We start from the raw sequence: 20,499 nt of genomic DNA, 5'->3' as shown, positions 1-20,499 counted from the left end.
GTAGCCTTTAGATGCTAGGGCAGGAGGGGTGTAAAATAGTTTATGCCTTATATTCTTCATGTTATTCTCTTTTCTGATATGGTTTTGGGTTTGCGGGGATTTTAGAATTTTTGTCTTGTAATGCTGCTAGAAATTAAGTTAATAATAATTCTTTTAGGGGATCAGGGAGCTGTCACAAATCTGTGTTATAAAGATAATAAGTAGGCAACTACTTGCAAGTGTTTAATTTCATGGTGTTTTAGTGCAGTCATCATTAAGTCGCTTCTAATGCTACATGCAAAGCAATACTGAAGTATGGATTGTAATTCACTCATCTGGAGGTGGGTTTTTTGTTCTTTTTTGTTTGTTTGTTTGTTTTGTTTTTGGTTGGTTTTGTTCTGTGTTTTTTTGTTGTTGTTGTTGTTTTGTTTTGGTGTTTTTGTTTGTTTGTTTGCTTTTTTGCACTGGCACAGAGCGAAGACAGTCCTAGTCCCAAGCGACAACGCCTTTCCCATTCAGTCTTTGACTATACAGCAGCATCTCCAGCTCCATCACCACCAATGCGACCATGGGAGATGACATCAAATAGGCAGCCTCCTTTGGCTCGGCCCAGTCAACACCACTTCTCAGGGGAACGATGCAACACACCTGCACGAAACAGGAGGAGGTAAGCAAGCTGTGTAGATTGGGAAACAATTTCTTATTCTTCCTGATTTCAGCTCCAAGGGAGGTGCATTTCAGGCAACACTGACTAGATCACACATGGTAAACATGTTAACATTTCCTTCGAGTTATAAGTTTCAGTTGTAACTGAAAAGTTACTGGAAATAATTCCAGTTGGTGCATCATCCCATTATTTGTGTGAGTGGTCAGCTCTGGGAAGGGAGTGCTCATTAATGTTTTAAATTGTGCTTTTTCACTCTGATGTGGAGCGATAAGCGTTTAGAAAAATGTGAGGAAAAATCTTTCTCACTAGGGTACCTTTAAAGGTATTAGGAGTTACTGATGTAGTACAATAATTTTCACTGCAGTCACAATCATTTTTGTATATAAAACCAATTGAAATAAAGATGAGGGATACTGTCTAGAGGTTAGCATAGTGCCAAATGCTGAGGTGATGATTCACTTGTAACAGGAGTTAGATTTTCATGTTGGTTTTAGCTTGTGGCTTATTAACCTCTCAAAACAGAGAATTTAGAGGAAGTTCCAGTGATCATTGAAGAGCAGAGATTTGGCCTAGTTGAACTGGTGCCTGGATGGGTGGTAGTAAAGGAAAGCATAGAACTACAGACTGTTCTAGTTATACTAGCAAAGCATAAAACCACTACTATTTTAGTTAAACTAATTATCCAAATATGCTGCATTTGGCCATTTTTGTTTGGTGTCCAGCCAGCCTACATAGGTTTCTTTGCAATGTTCACTAACATCTTCTGCAGAGTAAGTAGAGTGCTTAACAAGATAAATGCCAAGCAGCTCAATCTAGACAGGTGGGATACACAATGGGTTGAAGAATGGGATGTGTAGGAGACGCATGGGACAAGTGTCTAATGTTCAAGTGCTGTCAGGTGCTGCTGTTATTGGCCTGTAGCTTTCAAGTAAACTGTACTGCACCACCTACTTCTCAGTGCAGAGCCATCTTCAGCCTGACAGGAGTTGTTAGGTTGGCTGCAGCATTGTGGGCACAAGGCATTACTTTTTCTAGGGCTAGCTCACCTGCTCTTGGGTAATATCACCTGCTTTTGCTCTAATCAGAGACATTTGAATGTACTTTGTTTCCCTGCACTTAAGTCAACACATTTTTAAGCTTGGGTGTACAGTTTAATTTGAGCTGGCTTGAGGTCAGTTCCTCTCCTGGAACAGGATTGTTAGGGAGAACAATGCATGCATGTCTCTTATTTTGCAGGAGGTTTTTTGAGTCTTAGATGGCTCTGAAGCTGTATCAGAACTAGTGACCACTCTCAAGGATTCCTGATTCCTTAAGATCTCCGTGAGCGCATCTGTTGTTAATGCTTTAGATGAGGTTATGCATGTGCTTTTGAAGCAAATTTCCTATTTTCCCCGCTTTGTTTTCTCCCTATGCATCACAGAATGGTCTCAGAGTTAATGAGATTTTCAGATGAAAATGAAAGGTGTACTCCAGTCGCAAATCGTCATTCAACTCAAGGGGACAGACTGGGGCAACTGCATGTAAAACCTCCGAAGTGTGGACGCAGTATCATCAGCATTAACTCTTTTGTGCTACCAGTTCTCTCCTGTTGGTCAGTACAGGCTGTGCTGTATTTTTTCCGTTGTCTGGGTTACTATTTTGACTTTATGGCTTTGTATCAGGGACTCTGTACTGTGCATAGCACAATAGTGCCCAGATTAATTGTAAGCAAATAAACATTGAATTTAGAAAGGTAGCTTTCTGGTATGAATTTGCAGAAAGATGTTATTTTTGTCCAACTACTCATAGTACAGATAAATTGTGAATGTAAAAGAATAACGCATGCCTATGTGAAACAGAGAACGCCATTCCAATTTGTCTTCACCAGGTGTTGTAAAGTGGGGAGATCTATACCATTGCTGCACCTCACCTTTCATCTGTGCTTCTTTTCCTCCATGTCTTGACTGTAATTCTGAACTAATGGGACTTAAGAACATGTTAGTGCAAAGAAATCACTCTTGATAGAAAATACTGAGATCTTCAAATACTGACTGCAGTTATGGATAGCTTTTGATGGCTGTTCGTACTCAAGGGTAGGAATTCCTGCAGTATTTTCACTACTTTCATCCTGTCTCTTTGTTTTAACTAGGCATTTACTGTGTTTATACTGTGTGTGTAGAACCAGAGGAGTTAACTCTGCATACAAAAAAATACAATTTTGCTTTTTCCAGAGAATGATACTCCATTCATTTATAAAAAAATACTCCAGAAGTTTTGCCAGCTTTTGCTGGCTGTGCTCTCTCATCATTCCAGGCTCACAGAAAATGAAAACCAGACCTTTTACTGAAGACAGGGATAAGAGTAGTTTTACGAGAAGCTATCTTGTCTAAGTGCTGTGGCAGTTAGAGAATTTCTGTTCTTCTTCTTCCAAAGCATTGGATCTGGTTTTTGCAACTTTCCTCTATTCCTTCAGCTTTTCTAAACAAAAATCCTCACATAGACATTTTATGTTTAAGTATTCATGGCATTTCTGTTGCATAGCAGGAAACAGCAACTTTAAGGTAACTTTAATGCTCCAAAAAATAGAACAACTTTGGCATTAATATCTCTCTGGTTAGATAAAGCTGGTATATATGATTTCTAATGAGAATGTAACAGTTATGTCATACAGAGTGCAACAATAGCTCTTGAAACGGAGACTGGAATTAAGACAAATCCATTTGTAAGACTGTGAATTTGGATTCTAAGTGCTTAGAAGAAAACAGCTTCTGTGTTCTGACATGGTGATTGGTAGGATGAAGAAGGCTATGCATTTTTTGTTTGCTTGGGATTTTTTTGTTTTAAGAATGCTGTGTTACAATCTGAGTTGATGCCATGTGTCTGAACTGTTGTGAGTTAGCATTTGTTTCAGTTCTGAGAAAAGCAATAATGACAAAACATCCCTGTGAAATAGAGCAGAGAAATAGTGGCTTAAGACGTATCATATACTCGTAGTAGCATCTGAATACCTAGCAGTATGTTCCCTCTTCCCCAGAGTATGTCTGTTTCATGCAGCACAAAAGTTGGACTCAATTTGAGGAATGTCTGGGATCTGATGATCTTGAATGTGTCGTCCAACCTAAATGATTCTATGATTCTCTGATTTGCTAACATGTTTCAAGCTTTTTATTTGGTAACAGCAATGGGAATAGTGAGAGTGAATAATCTTAAGTTCTCTTCCACTTACTGTTGGAGAGGATGTGTTCTAATGGTCACAGGTACTTCTTGTCTCTTCTCTGCAGTTTAGTTTCTTCAGCCTGTTCCATAAGTGGGAAACCATTTAAATACCATGTAGTTTTAATTTGCTGTTGCCTCCAGAACCTGTAATTTACACCTTGTGGAGATTGGAAGACATGTATAGAAAGTACTGGGGGGTAGTTTTCTGCTTTGAGTTCCTTCCCCTTCCGAGTTAGTGATTCACAGAATGGTTTGGGTTAGAAGGGGCCTCTGGAGATAATCTAGTCCAACTCACCTGCTAAAGGAGGTTCACCCAGCGGAAACTGCACAGGAATGTGTCCAGGTGGGTTTTGAATATCTCCAGAGAAGGAGACTCCACAACCTCTCTGGGCAGCCTGTTCCAGTGCTCTGTCACGCTCAAAGTAAGAAGTTTTTCCTCCTGTTCAGATGGAACCTCCTGTGCTTCAGTCTGCGCCTGTTGCCCCTCATCCTATCATTGAGTACCACTGAGAAGAGTCTGGTCCCATCCTCGTGACATCCACCCTTGAGATACTTGCAAGCATTAGTCTGTTTCCCTCTCAGCCTCCTCTTCTCCAGGCTGAACAAACCCAGCTCTCTCAGCCTCCCCTCATAGGAAAGATGCTCCAGACCCCTAATCATCTTTGTAGCCCACCGCTGGGCTCCCCCCAGTAATTCCTTGTCTGCCTTAAACTGGGGAGCCCAGAACTGGATGCAGTACTCCAGATGTGACCTCACCAGGGCAGAGCAGAGGGGGAGGATAACCTCCCTTGACCTGCTGGTCGCACTTTTCCTAATGCACCCCAGGACACCATTGGCCTTCCTGGCCATAAGGGCCAATTGCTGACTCATGGTCAGCCTGTGTCGACCAGAACTCCCAAGTCCTTCTCAGCAATGCTGCTTTCCAGCAGGTCCACCCCTAACCTGTACTGGTGCCTGGGGTTATTCCTCCCCAGCTGCAGGACCCTACACTTGTCCTTGTTGAAATTCATCAGGTTCTTCTCTGTCCTGTCCTGCAGCCTGTCCAGGTCTCACTGAATGGCAGCACAGCCTTCTTATGTGTCAGCCCTTCATCCCAGTTTGGTATCATCAGCAAACTTGCTGGGGGTGCACTCAGTCTCTTGATCCAGGTCATCGATGATCAGGTTGAACAGGACTGACCCCTGGGGAACCCCGCTAACTAGAGGCCTCCAAACAGACTCCGCACCATTGATCACAACCCACTGAGTTCTGCCATCCAGCCAGTTGTTGATCCATCTCACTGTGAACTCACCAGCGCACACTTTCCTATGAGGATGTTGTGAGAGACAGTGTCAAAAGGCTTGCTGAAGTCAAGGTGGAGAATGTCCTCTGCATTGGTTTTGGGCTTGGAGAAAGTGATGTTTGAACATTAGCCAGCTCTCTTCGGCCCCCCTGCCTTCTAGAACCCTAAGCCATGGGATTCTTCCAAGCAGGATCTTGAAGAGACCAGTTTGCCCTGATGAAGTCCATGGCTTTAGTCCTACATATTGTCCTGCTTTCTCCACGCAGGATCCTAAACTCCACCATGAGAAGTGACTTGATCAAAACTTCTAATAGTGAGTTTGATACTTGTGTATGCATAATTTTCTGAGTATTGAACCTGAACTACTGGTTTCTGATTTACGAGAGTCTTGCCTCCAGATAGTAGCAACTCTGCTCAGAACATACACAGAGTTATGTAAGAACACCTAATCAAATCCTGTGCCTGTAGATCAGTGCTCAAAAGAAGTGGAAGCTCTTGTCTAAATCATTCTACACAACAGTGCTACACTCTGAAGAAGAAGGATTACCACAATCACAATTTCTTGGATCATCTAGAGAGCATTCTATGAGGCACTCAGTTATGTAGTAAACATGTGAGAGCTGAAAAATGCATTTGTTTCTTCAGAGGAGTCAGCTGCTTGAGGAACAATTCTGTGGCCTGGTTGCAGCAAGGACCCTGGGGAAATCTGTAATCATGTTATGAAGGATTTTTACCTAAAATAAATGCAGAGAAATCTCTTGAAGATTGCTATCTTGACTTTTGAACACTTGTCTTAGCAACCCAAGTGAAGTTAATATTTACATAAGAAGTCTTCTAATTTCCGTTACAGCATTAAGCTATGCTCTGTTAAGCACTTCCATGCTGAAAAAGTGTCATCTCTAAGGCTTTTAGCAGTTTTGTCAGTAAAAAGTTTTATTCAGATATAATAAATCTGTTCTAGTAAAATTTTCCAGTGTAAAAAATTTCTTTATACTTATTCTCTTGGGGTTTTAGTTATTAAGAAGGATTTCTGTCATTTATATAACCTCTGTTTTTTTTTAATGCATTTCCAGTCCTCCTGTTCGACGTCAGAGAACAAGGAGAGATCGTTTGTCTAGGCATAATTCTATTAATCACGATGAAAACTATCGCCATCTCTCCTATGGACAGCAACAGGCAATAGAAGAGCCCCGAGCCTTTCACCCTCCAAATGTATCTCCCCGTATATTGCACCCAGCTGCTCATCCACCACAGCAGAATGCAGTGATGGTTGACATTCATGATCAGGTAAGTGTTTTAGAGTACAAACAGAAGGTTGTTGAAGATGTGAGTTTTGATTGTTTTGTTTTTTCTCCGCAAATTTTCAAGATCCCTTTCTGCTCCAAATTAGTTGACCATGAACATCACGTAACATTGAGCTCTATTTGCCCTCTTACAGAGCATTTTTACTATTGCATGTTCATGGTGCGTGGAGCACTTCAGTAGGCAGTGGGATATTTTACAGTTTATTGATACATGTGTTGGCATTGTTCTGTAGGCCTCTGGCTCAAGCCTAACTGTTTTTTTGATTCTGAAGTTAATGTGATGAAGATGTGATATGATAATTAAGAATGTATTCTGTTTTACACGAAATACATCTCCTTAGCTTAGGAGCCTTTGAATAGTTAAAATACATTATTTAGAAACAGAATTCACAATGCCTATAATTGGTTTGCCTACATGACAGCAGAACTTATTATAGCATTGTGGCATGACCAAACTAGCCATCCAAACCTAATCAATTCCTCCTTAAATTTCATGAAAAAATGAGATTTGTGGTTGGTCCAGAAAGTAAATAATTCTACTCTGCAACAGGAGTTGGTATAGAATTCTGTAATTGAGGACTTGTAAAATAAGTTGTCCTATTGAGGTAACCTTTGTTGTTTGTTAAATCCCCAGGCGTTGCTACAGGGTCATGAACTGGGAAATAGGACTGGTTACCTGGATGTCCATTTCTCAAACTGCATGTGCATAGAATGCAACTCTAACATCCCTGCTTAAAAACAGTTTGCATTCAGTGCAGCTGCATATCACCACCATGTTTTGTTATGTGTGCAGTGCAGTTCTCAGTAGGGAAGTATTTGCATTTGGGACCAAATGCAGGATGGAAGCTAATGCCATTCTAGCCATCTCACAATCTTACATTTTGATGAAAATTTTACTGCTGCAGCACCTCAAAAATTCAGATTGTGCTTTTGCTTTGTGTTGCAAGATTACATCATGACAAGCCTGCATAACAAGTGTTCTGTCCCACTGCCTCTAACTTAGAGGTACCATCTGTCATCAGATGTCAGTGTTTTCAGACTCACTGAGGTGTTCTGTGGTGATGGCTTTTACTTCAGGGACATAATGATTTTGAGAGGTCATTTTTATTATTACTCTGCACAGTAAACCTTTTAGAATCACACCCAGCATTGTACCATGTGCCCAACTTCTGTACCTGAGCCAGAACTGGGTCAAATTCAGTGTCTCTCCTGAGACTGATTTCCATTGTTAGTGATACACAGGTTGAGATTTTAAGTTCTATTCAATCATCTGTGTTCTCCTTTGGCTCTCTGTGTCTGGCTGTACACTACCGGTTCAGTAGTGTCTTTACTCATTCTCACCTTCCTAATGGGCTGTTCTTACTTGTTCCATCTTTAGCAGGCATTTCCATTTTAGCAGATCATGAAGGAAGAGAGGGGGCTTCTTTGAAATGATTGATTTTTATTAGTCTATGCTCCCTAACAGTTAAGCCTTGTCAGTTTCATTAGAGCATCAGAGATTTCTTTAAAAAAATAAATACATGTGTATATATATATATAATGTATGTATATATATATATATTTAAAGAAGTGGTTTGCAGTACAGAATACATTTTATTTTGGTGATTTAATTCTAGGCAATATCAGTAGCTAGAAAATTGGGTTACATGGGTCTGTTTCCTAATATAAATGTGCATAATTAAGATCTGCTTCCTCATAGTCATGTTTACCTTTCAGCTTTCCCACTAGCTGTTCTGCTACTTTTTGATTAGGAGATTTGGCTTGAGTGTTAGTGTGAGAATGAATCAAAGGACTGATCTCTTTGTAAGGAAGAAAATCTACAGAATTTTCCTATTCTTTAAAGATACAATTCTCAGAATTATTATTGAATCAGTCCCTTCAGAGCTGAGAAGATTATTTAGCTACTTGTAGATTAGCTTTCATGTGGGAGTTACTGCTGTCTTGTTTTGTAAGGAATAACCTTAGTATGGGGGGAGGCAAGTTTAATAGGGTCTGAGATGCTTCTGAATGACTCTAAGGTGCCTCTGAAGTTTTAACATTTCAAGCTGAGAGATCCCTCTTCGCCTTGCCCATAAACTGCTGACCAGTAAGTCATATTCCATTGAAAAGGATACTTTAATGAGCAGGAATTACAAGCACGTGTCTCCTTTTACACCTCAATTGTGAATATATTTTTTCTGCTATGTAGGTAAAATGTTACCGTTTTGCTTATCATGCTGTACAACACTGTTCAGAGTTTACAGTAAGTTATTAATTTTCTTTTTGCTGCAGATCCATCAGGGCACAGTTCCTGTCTCATACACAGTGACCACGATGGCTCCGCATGGGATACCACTTTGCACAGGCCAGCACATCCCAACATGCAGCACACAGCAGGTTCCAGGGTGCTCAGTGGTTTTCAGTGGGCAGCACCTTCCAGTTTGCAGTGTGCCTCCCCCAGTAAGTGGTTCTCTGTAGTTATACCAGCTTCAATCTTAGACGTAGGAATGGCACCTTGGAGCTTCAGTGTCTGAGGCTTTAATTGTGTGGGAAATAGCAATTTTTCTTCTCTGTGGTAAATTGCAGTAGCATGGCAGTGTAGGCCTTAGAACTGGTAAGCATGTGGTACTTAGCTGCCAACTTTATGGAGTATGACTGTTTATTTTATAGAGTCCTGGTGGTTTTTAATTCAAATTAAATGCTAGCTGATGAACTGACTTCTTAGCAGATATTCTGCATACTTTCAGATCGTAAATGGAAGGTTTCTATGGCATTTATTAGGCAGCTCATCTAGAAAAAACATCTTACTTAGTAGAGACCTTGTTCAGGGATTTGTTATACACAAAAATATCTGATATTCCAAAGTCAGTCTTCTTCTGAAAAGTAATGAGATCATGAAAGATGACTAAAAGCTCAGAAGGGCTCTTCTGTCTCAAAGTGCTCTCCTAAAATGAATCAAAATATTCCTTAATAATGATGTCTCTCTATGCTTTTCTGGCAGTAAAATAAAGTTCCTTGACTGGTTATTTTGTCAGCTTTAAATCTGAAAGAATTTGAACTGTTTTCTCAGAAATTTTTGTGTATCAACTCTGAGATACCACTTACCAGGTCATAGCATTCTGATGCTGCCATTCTGTGGAAATTTCATCAAGTGCTAACAGACACCAGAGCTGAGGAAGCGTACCGCAAGAACTTTCAGCTGTACATTTGAAGGCTGCAGAACCTGCTAGAAGAGTCACAGCTTTTCCCCCCTGCTCCTTTTTCTAGTATGAATCTGTAATAACATAGGTAAATACAATAGTGTTCAGTAACCTTTTATAGTTCTGATGTAAACATTGGTCTCTGCCTGCTGTACATTTGCCAGCAATATGTAGCTTAACTTTTCCTGTTGCTCATTCTGTGACCAGAGGGCATGAACAAGCCCATGACACTGAAACAAAACCTTTGATGTGACCACCTATTTCTTTAAGCTGCTTGTTGAAGAGTGGGGCTAATTTGAATTCATCTTGTCCAGGTGCCATTTATCTCCATGAGGGACAAGGTCTGCAGCATACTGCTGGCTAGTCTGGAATATTTGCGGGCTATATTTCCCCTTACCTTTCAAACTGGTGAAAATCTGTTACAGGAGTCAGTGTGTATCACAGAGGCTGGATGAGAGACAGCTATTTTCTTCTGTTCAGTGGTGATGTTAGTGGAGCAAAGCAATAGACTGGATACCCAGAGACTTGAACAATACTTGCATAGTACATTCAGCAAAACAAGAAAGCAACATGTCCTATGAAACAAAAAAAGAAAAAAAAAAGCTAAAACTGTACTGGGGCTTAGGGAAATCCAAACAACAGATACTAATAATCTTACCCTCTGCTTTGAACAAGTGTATTATATGTACAATTCAAAAAGTGTTCTGTAATTCGACAATGCAGCTGTATTTTAAATATATACAAGAGTGAAGTTCTAACCAGGCTTTTTGGACTGAGTGTACAACAGTTACTCCAATGTGTTGACAGAATGAATGCCGTACAAGTACATATAATAATTAGGGTTGAGTTTATGTAACATCAACAGACAGACTTTACACTTTCTTTAATTATATCACAGAAATGAGGATTAATTTAATTTAAGAGGGGCCTGTGGTGGTCACCTGCAAGAGCAGTACCAGTTGCCAAGGATGGAGATTCACAATCCCTCTAAGCCTCTGCTCCAGTGTTTCAATATTGTTGTGGTGAATAATTTCTTCTGTAAATCTGATTGAATTTTCTTTGCTGCAACTTGGTGCCATTGGTCCTTGTCCTTTCACTTTGCCCCTTGAGAAGGAGTCAGATTCTGCCTATCCACTCTCATGAAGTAACCTGAGACAGCAGGGAGATCTTAGCTTAGTTTTCTCTTGTAAGGCAAAACAAATCCAATTCTGCAGCTTCTTCTTTTATGCAAGTGTGTTTCAAGCTCCTGGTCATTGTGTTGTCTTTGTCTTTAAGTGGACTGATTTCGGTATGTCAGTGTCTTTCTTTGGCACTGGGAAGGCCTAAACCAGACACAGGAATTGAGATAGTGTTTCACAAGATCCAACTAGAAGGGCAGAATCACTTCACTGGACCCACTAGTTACATTCTTAGTAATGCAGCACAGTGTGTAGTAAGCCTGTTTGATTGCAGGAATACATGATGGCTCTTGTGCACTCCTATTTGACGCATTTCTGCAAATCTGGTTACCAACCACTCAGTCTCAAAATGTCCTGCTCCATGGAGTTACTCTCTCGCAGTGCTAGATTTCACATTTGCCTTTGTTGAACTTAACATGGTTCTTGTGAGCTAATTTCTATAACTTCGTAAACTTCCCAGTATCCTTTTGTTACTTCAGTATTTCTCTCTCGCTACGTCTGTAACTGTAAACAAATGTCATTTGTGAAATACCTTCATTAATTTTAAAACTTCTTGTAACCATCTGTTCAAACAGCAGAAGTCTTCTAAAAGCATGAATGAATAAACAGGTAGTTTTAATTTCTTTCCATTTGAAAGATAATGCAACCTCGTTTGTTCTAACCTAAAAGGTGCCATGGGCATAGCACAGATCATTCCAAATACATATTGAAGCTATGGTAATCTTTACCTTATAGAATCTTGTCATGAAACCTGTTTTAATATTTTCCCCAATATTTTCTCCTGTTTTAAAGAACACTATGTGATGTTCTACCTGCAAACTTGTCTTCAACTATTTCAGAGAACAGGTTTCAATTTAGTAAAATATAATTTAAAAAATATTTTAACAATAGAAACACTTGTCTCTTGTATTTCTTTCTTAGAAAAATGTTGTAGTAGCTGAGTGTGAACAATACTCAGCATTTAAGAGAAAATGGTAGTCAGATCAAATTAATCTGCTACTGTTTCAGTGCATGTAAAGATTTACATTTGGTCATGATCACAGTAAACTGAGGTGATAGTTCCACCTCCACTACTGTAATCTAGTCTTAAACTAGATCTCTTTACAATTTTATGCCATTATAGTTAGAATGCAAAATACATGTGCAACATCACTGAAAAGAAAAAAAAGTGGGAAATCAGAACTAGGTCTTCATTCTTCATAAGATTTAATCAGAAGTATCTTATTAATTGTTCTCATAATTGTCAAAAAATTAACAGAAATGCCTGACATTCTGATGACAGATCAAAGAGCAAGAAGAGAATTCAGGTTTTCTTACTTCTCCATACCTAGAGTTGAAAGTAAAACTGCACTCTTTCACAAAGCACATTCTTGTTCTGTGCTAATCACTGTTCCTTTTGTACTTGAATGAGTTACTATTTATGTGTGTTTTGGAGGCTTTTTCAAGGAGGCAAGAGAACTGCTTTGGCTTAATGATATCTTTCCATAGTAAATATAGAATTTTCTGTAGGGAATGTTTGTGCCAGAGACAAAAATATGTTGTTTTCATTTCATTTCAGATGCTTCAGGCGTGTTCGGTCCAGCACCTACCTGTACCATATGCAGCATTTCCACCCCTCATTTCTAGTGACCCATTCCTTTTGCATCCTCCTCATATGTCTCCACACCACCCTCCTCACTTGCCTCCTCCAGGACAATTTGTTCCTTTCCAAGCACAGCAGTCACGGTCGGTAAGTGATGCTTCTTACCCCCCTCTCCATAGAACTGGTGGGGCTGGATGGGCAAATGATGCTGATACCTGGCCAAGGAAACAGAATGATTTTGTTTAAAGTAATAGTTTTTTGCACTTATATTTCCTCAGCAAGTCTGTAACCATTTAGTGTGAATATGAAAAACGAATTTTAAAGTTCACCATGTTTCTCTTCAGATTTCACCACTTGTTGTTTGTGCTGTTTCTTCATAGCCCTTTACTTCTGCAAAGAGATGTAAATTTGCTTCACCAACTATTCCTTCAGCTATTTCTTTCCCAGGAAGGAGGAGAGAATCCAGAGGAGGTTGTGCAGTGCAGTAGTAGTGGTCTCAGAGAAAAACTGAGCTGAGAGAAGAAAGCATAGAATGTTATTCTTTTCATGTTACTTAGTTAATTTTTAAATCACCAGTGGTTTTCCTAGAACATAATGGCCTTACATTATCCAGACATATTCCAGAGCCTACAATCTCCTTTTTTTCCCCCCACTTATGTAAGTTATTAATACCTTGTGCTTAAGCTGACCTGGAGCTTAGTGATAGAGACTATGCAGACATGGGAAAATGTGACCCTGTTTTGAATTAGAGGGGAAAATGGAGTTTTAGTTCTGGCCTACAGCTCTTACTCTGGGATTACCTTTATACTCACATCCATTTGTTTGCCCCTCTGACTAGAAGATGCCACACTTCACTAATGCAGAAGCAGAAGGCAGCTTCATTGTTCCTTACAAACACTCCTGAGACTTCTCCATGCCATGTCTCAGATGTGGACAGGGTTGCAATCACTTTATTCTTATGATGGGAAAACAGCAGGGAAAATACAGTTTTCTCTGGTAATCTTCATAAGACTTGACTTTACAAAATATATGAGCTTGGGTTTTAGCTTATGTTATTGACTAGGCTTGGCAAAAATTTGTATCTTAGTGGTTTAAGAATACTGTGTGTTTAAAGTTTTCTCTACATAACATGGAAACAGAACATTCCTTTGGTTCCACAGGGTGGCTTTCTTAGATGAATTTTTTGAAATGGTATAATTTGGTGTCAGGAACAAGAAACGTCTGTTAATTAAACAATGACAAGTCATGTTCTTTTCTTGAGCACTTCTGGGCCTGACTGATGTACTGCAGTTGACTAGATTACAATACTGAACTGGAAACTTGTGCTTCTGAAACCTTTGCACTGCATGTTCTTGGTAGTACTGCTTGCATGACCCTCCGAGGAAAGCATTACTGAATGTCATCAGCAGTTTAATCCACTGGAGTTGCCGTGTTTCCTCTCCACTTTTCAGATTTTCTGGCACAATTTCAGTTCTTGTCTATGGTTGTTTATTTTTTTCTCTCGCATAGTTGTACAGTGAGAGCAGCCTGGCAAGAAGGAGAGCAAATATTTGTCCTGAAAAATGCAAGACACAGGAAATTACAGCCACTCCTATATTTGCTAGATCGCATAAATTCCTGGTCTATAAGAATGGCTAGCTGGAAAAGGTGAATTTATATCAAATGTGTAGTGTTGTCTTTGCTTTTTGGTAGTGTTAATGACACAGGAATTGTTCACAGAGTAAATGTGTGAAACTGAGTACAGTTATAGCTTTAATTTTTTTTTTTTTTAACCCTGTAAAATTGACCACAGCAGCTCAGAATATACAGCTGGCATTACTATTCTTTAGTGGGGAAAAATTACATCTCTATTATTGCAACAAAGCCTATTTTTTTGTTTTTTGTTTTTTTTTCCCCCCACAGCCACTTCAAAGAATAGAAAATGAAGTAGAACTGCTTGGAGAACATCTTCCTGTAGGAGGTTTTACATACCCTCCATCAGCCCATCCACCAACATTGCCTCCCTCAGCTCCTCTCCAATTTTTAACCCATGATCCTTTACACCAGGAGGTGCCATTTGGTGTAGTAAGTATTATTTTCTGCGCTACATTCTTATTCATGCTGTATTAACAGCCTTGATCTTTATTCTATAGTACATTCTGTTGAAAAGTGGCACTTTTTGCAGTTGTATTCTATTGTTGGCTATAGCTGCATACTGTGGTATTTTCTTTAAGCTTTTTAAAATCAAGGGTAACTTTATGGTACCAGCAAATGATTTCTGATAACGTTATCTGCAGGGGTTACTTAGAAGACATACCATGTTGCCACACAGTCCAGGACTTGTGCTGCAGAAACTAATTAGTACCATTTAGAAAAGCTGCTGTCACTTGTAGCTAGTTCTTCACTGAATGTTGAGTTTCCCCAAGTCATGAATATTTGGGATGCTTTTAAAACAGTTCTTCTCCAGAGTGTTTGCAATTTGCAGGCAGGCAGCTGTTTGGAGTGCTTCCATAATTTAGATGTTACTGTGCTATAAAGACAGCCAAGCTTGCTTTAAGCTGACTTTCTGTGGATCTATAGGCAGATCAACAGCAGCAGCACAAAAAAAGTTTTATCTGATGCAGGATAAAGTCTGTGCTGAATTTTATGCTTCTGTGGTGTGTCCAGTGTGTGTGCTACCTCTGGGATCTTTGTGGTGCACTGTTGTTTTGTGGGGGTTGGTTTAAAACAAAACAGAACAAAAACAAACAAACCCCACAAAACAACAACAACAAAACCCAGAACAGAACAAACAAAAAACCACCTCTCCTTCCTGTGTAATACTTGGAGTCCAGTATAGGCTCTGAATTTTTTTAGTGTTTGACCTTTTGCATCAGGTTGACAGAAGGTTTTAGAGGCATACTGTTATTTAACATTTTAAATGAGAATTAAATTTTAGACCCTGTGACTACAGAATATACACATAACTTCTTCTTAGTCTCTTCAAAATCACATAACCTAGTTAAATGCTTGCTGCAGTTTTTATAAAGGTTCAAATAAGTCTTCACCATTTAAAAAAAATATTCTGCTCATTGTTATACTAAAGCTGTACAGATTGTCAGTTAAGTTTTTAGTCACTATGGGGCACCCTGGAGACAAAGACACTTCCAAAACTGCTTGTATTTTATTCAATATGTTTGTTAGGTGAATTACAGCCTAATCACAAATATTTTGGTTGGAGTAAAGCTTTCTTGATTTCCAGTTCAGTCTGTGAAGTAGAGAAAGAACAAAATAACGTATTTTTCGGACTATACAACAGTTGTCTGCTTCAGTTCTGGGTTGTGTGTCACTGAGGAGTAGAACAGAGGTGTATTACAAGTAGTCATATAGTCTTTTATAAAGTAATCCTAAATCTTTATAAAATTTAATTTTTATTAAATGATGGAATGGCAGCATTTTTCATTCTCTTTCATTCACTGAACACAATGATTTCTAATTATATTTTTGGCTTGCAGAATTCACAAACCAGTAAAACTGATATTTGTTATGTCTTAGTTTGAGGTCTTATCTTGAAGAAAAAGACCTTGGCTTTTTTTCATTGTGTAGGCATTCATATGTAATTTTTATGTGTGACCATGGCCACCTGTTAATAATGTTTCCATTGTAAAGTTAGGGGCTCTTAACTTAGCTGGTATTGAGCTTTTGCAGTTTCTTAAATTTCAAACATGGAAGAAGAAAAACATGTTCGTGAAGACTTTCAGTGTTCTTTGTTTTCAAAAAAAGTCTCAAGGCTTTAAAGTATTAATTCAATAGTGGTACATAAATTACAGTTTTAAAAAATTACCAGAATAATTTTAGTACTTTGACTATTTCTGGAAAAACATAGTTTGCATTTAATTGGAAATTTTTTACCCCATTATAGTGGGTAATGTAAGGAATTTTGAACAATTATGATGAAAACTTAGATATACAAGTAAAGAGCTTAGCATGCAAATGAAGAAAATTATTACAAAACCCCCATGATTTATCCATGTAAATAATGCATTTAAGCTTTAGGCCTGACTGTCTCTTTAGGTGTTGGCCGTCTGCAGAAATTGTACTGATTAAACTCTCCATATTGCACTTGAAAGGCTTCAATCCTTTTTTAGCATAAATGTAAATATACACCACTATTTAAAAGTTGTGGGATTTTTAATTTTTTTTTTTAATCTTAAATCTTTTTTTAAATACTTTTAAAGGCTTCTTTACTCAACAGCTTGTGTTCAAACCTGTGTAATAGCACCAAGCCAAAAGCCTGGGCTTCTATATTTGCAAGAGAAGTCAGCAGTTCAGGTCCTGTTTCTCAGATCAGCCTTCATGTAGACTAAGAACAGAAGAGCTTGCAAGGATTTCTGTTGTGTGTTACTACTTTTTCAAATGGAATGGTATGATTGTGTTATTGATGGTAGTTGTTTCAAACTGAGGCTGAGGTTATTTTTGGATTTGAGCAGAGGCTGGCTTTTTTAATAATGTTTTATTGGAAGTGGATTTCAATACTCAGATTTTATTTTATTTCATGATTAAGAGAACAAAATGTTGAATCACAGACTTGCAGACTAGATGAGGTTGAGGGGGAGGTCATCTGGTCCTACCCCCTGCTCAAGTAAGGCCACCCACAGCCACTTGCCCAGGACCATGTCCAGTCAGCTTTTGAATATCTCCAAGGAGGAGAGAGTCCACAACCCCTCTGAGCAAGCTGTACCAGTGCTTGGTTACCTTCACAGTTGAAAAGTGTTATGTGATGTTCAGAGGGAGCATTCTGTTTTACAGTTTGTGCCCATTGCCTCTGGTTTTGTCACTGGGCACCACTGAAAAGAACCTGTCTCTGTCTTCTTTGCACCTTTCTCTTCAGGTATTTGTATAATTTGATAAAGATCCCTCCTGAGCCTTCTTATTCTCCAGGCTGAACAGTCCCAACTCTCAGCCTTTCCTCATATGTGAGATCCTTCAGTCCCATCTTAGTGGCCCTTTGTTGCACTCTCTCCAGTGTGTCCATGTCTGTCTTGTGCTGGGGAGCCCAGAACTGGACCCAAGTTCCCATTCCACAAGTTCCAGCTTATTTTCTTCTTTCTTGCAGCCTTATTCACCTTTTATGCCTCGAAGACTCACAGGGCGCAGCAGATACCGATCACAGCAGCCAATACCACCACACCCATACCATCCCAGCCTGTTACCTTATGTGCTGTAAGTTCTAAGTACGTTTACTTCTACGTAATGTATTATGAAGTCACATGACTTTGAACAAGAGTCTCAGCACATTTTATGGTTGAACTCTGCCAAACAACAGTCATAGTTCAGCTGTCCCAGAGAGGAGGAAACTTTTGATTTCTATGTTAATATTTCAGCCTATTTTGAGTAACATACACTCTTGAGCAAGGAAAAATATAAGTTAACAATTTTGCTCAATGTAGTTTTGAATGCTTGTAGTTTCTGAATGCTTCATAAACGTTTCAACAAATTTTAAAACTTAGTTCTTGGATAGTCCTACAGAGGAGCATCCTACACTGTAGGATAAAGTCCTAAGAGTCTTCACTTAGAGAATAAATTCATTTGTTTGGTTCTTAATTATGAAACACAAGGGTGGGAGCTTTTTGTGACCTGTTACTCTTTATTGGCTGAACTGCTACGCTGTTACAGTTATTGAATTCTGCCTCTCAGCTGTTTCTGGAAAATATGTGGGACAATTAACATTTAGGAATTATCTTAGTGTGTTATGGTGGATTCTCTTTGAAGTTTAAATATATACGATGAGATGTATTACTGTTCTGTGTTCTGTTTTGGAAATAAGTGCAAAATGTTTGGAAAACAAAGATTGGTGACATTGACAAGGAAATAATCAAACATTGTCACCAGATCTGTAGTTTCTCTCTGTGCAATTTCAGACATGGCGTGAAAATGGCACCAGAAGTCTGATCTAGTGGAGTTTTTCAGCTTTGCGTCTTACAGCCTGAGACTAGTGTCTTAGCTTCTTGCCTGTCCATTGAGGACACATGACACAGTAATTCCTGATGCCTTCAGTGGGATTTTAATATATTTAAATACTGTGAATTTCTGTGTCTGTGCATTTTGATGTGTAATACTATTGGGGGGGGACATAAAATGCTTGTCATATATAAAAACAGAGAAACATCTCTCTCGTCTCTCCATATGAAGAAGATTCAGCTTTAACCAGCATCACAGTACGTGAGAAATGAGTTTGTGCTTGCCTTCAGTATGGAAGTTGGTCCAGCATGTGATATTTATCTTCACTGTGTGTTTGCAGCTTATGAAGTTTCAAGGCTTTTGTATTGGAGAGCTAAGTGAACTTAGGGTTCTTTTTCTTCATTAATATTTTATCCACTTAAAGAGATAAAATGTATTTAAAACCAGAGCATTAGTTATTGTCAGTGTTGGCTCTTCATAATCTGTGATAATCAAGAGCTTAGTTTATGTAATAATACTGAGCCTGGTTGCAAGTATCAGTTGAGGCATGTGTGGAATTAAAAGGGCAGCACTCTCACTATCAGAAAGTGGCAGAATTAGCTTTTTCCTTTGATGCTTTCACTTCCAATATCTATCCTTGACTTTAAACTTATTGTTTGTACCAGTTCTGAGAACGTGTTGATTTGAGAGGAATCTGTAAAGTTACTTTACTTCTGCCAGATGTTTCTGTGCTTTCCTTCAGCAAGATGCTGAACCTTATCATTGTTTACTCTCATGGTAGATCAATGCTCCCAGTGCCACCTGCAGTTGGACCAGCTTTCAGCTTTGAGTTGGATGTGGAAGATGGAGAGGTAGAAAACTATGAGGTTGGTGTGCAAACAACAACTGCCTTTAAAGAACAGATGTTAGGTCACACAACACATAAATTTCTATTATATTTTGCTTTTGATCTTGCTTTTGCCTTTCAAATAAAAGTAATGACTGTGCAGACAGGATTCAGAAACCATTCTTTCAAATTTTTTTGCAATACTGGATATTAGAAGTGCTTAGCTTTATTTTTTGTCTATTGCTCTTTCCCAGAATTCACCCTTCTAGGCCTGTAATCATTAAATTGTTCAGCTTTTATATTCTACATATTAATCTTCTTTTGAGTTTTAATTGATTTTAAATACAAAACAGAAGTGAAGCACTTTCAAAGGATCAGGTAAGTTATGGGTTTTGTGTGTGTAACTTTGTAGAATAGTAGTAGTGTTGCAGTATTAATTAATCTAAATGTAATGTTTATTAAACTGCCTTACTGCCTTTTTTTCTTTAATATCCAAAGATTACAGTAATCTACATCTATGGATGTAGAACCTTCTTTAATGTCCAAGATAATTATAGAATCATAGAATCATTTCAGTTGGAAGAGACCCTCAGGATCACCAAGTCCAACCATAACCTAAACTAACTCTAGCACTAAACCATGTCCCTAAGAACCTTGTCTAAATGCCTTTTAAACACCTTGAGGGATAGTGACTCCACCATTTCCCTGGGTAGCCTTTTCCAATGCCTGACAACCCTTTCTGTGATTTCTTTTTTTTTCCTAATACCCAATCTAAACTTCCCTGGTGCAACTTGAGGCTATTTCCTCTTGTCCTATCCCTTGCTACCTGGGAGAAGAGACCAACACACTCCATGCTACAACCTCCTTTCAGGTAGTTGTAGACAGCAATAAGGTCTCCCCTCAGCCTCCTTTTCTCCAAGCTAAACAGCCCTCGTTCCTTCAGCTGTTCCTCATCAGACTTGTGCTCCAGACCCCTCACCAGCTTCATCGCTCTCCTCTGCACTCTCTCCAGCACCTCAATGTCCTTCTTATGATGCAGGGCCCAAAACTGACCACAGTATTCAAGGTGGGGCCTCACTAGTGCTGAGTACAATGGCACGATCACTTCTCTAGTCCTGCTGGCCACACTGTTCCTGATACAAGCCATGATGCTGTGGGCCTTTTTGGCCACCTGGCCACACTGCTGACTCATAGCCAGCCAGCAGTGAGTCAACACCCACAGACCCCCCTCTGCCAGGCAGCTCTCCAGCCCCTCTTCTCTGAGCCTGTAGCACTGCCTGGGGTTGTTGTGACCCAAATGCAGGACATGACACTTGGCCTTGTTAAACCTCATACACCTGGCCTCAGCCGATCGATCCAGCCAGTCCAGATCCCTCTGTATGACCTTC

The 20,499-nt window shown here is 39.2% G+C and overlaps 1 protein-coding gene across 3 annotated transcripts in view; it reads left to right on the top strand.

Annotated features, from left to right (window-relative positions):
* RNF38 (ring finger protein 38) overlaps positions 1–20,499 on the top strand; it is a 122,154-nt gene that overhangs the window by 83,465 nt on the left and 18,190 nt on the right. For all 3 annotated transcript variants that reach the window (XR_013923555.1, XM_080363168.1, XM_080363169.1), the window contains exons 3-9: positions 453–646; positions 6,197–6,410; positions 8,699–8,866; positions 12,343–12,513; positions 14,269–14,430; positions 17,441–17,547; positions 19,067–19,151. Coding sequence is in view for 2 of the 3 variants with exons in the window: in XM_080363168.1 (XP_080219294.1) it covers positions 453–646; positions 6,197–6,410; positions 8,699–8,866; positions 12,343–12,513; positions 14,269–14,430; positions 17,441–17,547; positions 19,067–19,151 (1,101 nt within the window). In the remaining variant the exon portion in view is untranslated. The remainder of the gene's footprint in view (positions 1–452; positions 647–6,196; positions 6,411–8,698; positions 8,867–12,342; positions 12,514–14,268; positions 14,431–17,440; positions 17,548–19,066; positions 19,152–20,499) is intronic.

Source organism: Nesoenas mayeri (assembly GCF_963082525.1).
Source record: "Nesoenas mayeri genome assembly, chromosome: Z".
Lineage (NCBI taxonomy): Eukaryota > Metazoa > Chordata > Aves > Columbiformes > Columbidae > Nesoenas > Nesoenas mayeri.
Note: the sequence above shows the minus strand (reverse complement) of the source record. Positions and strands in the feature narration are given on the sequence as shown.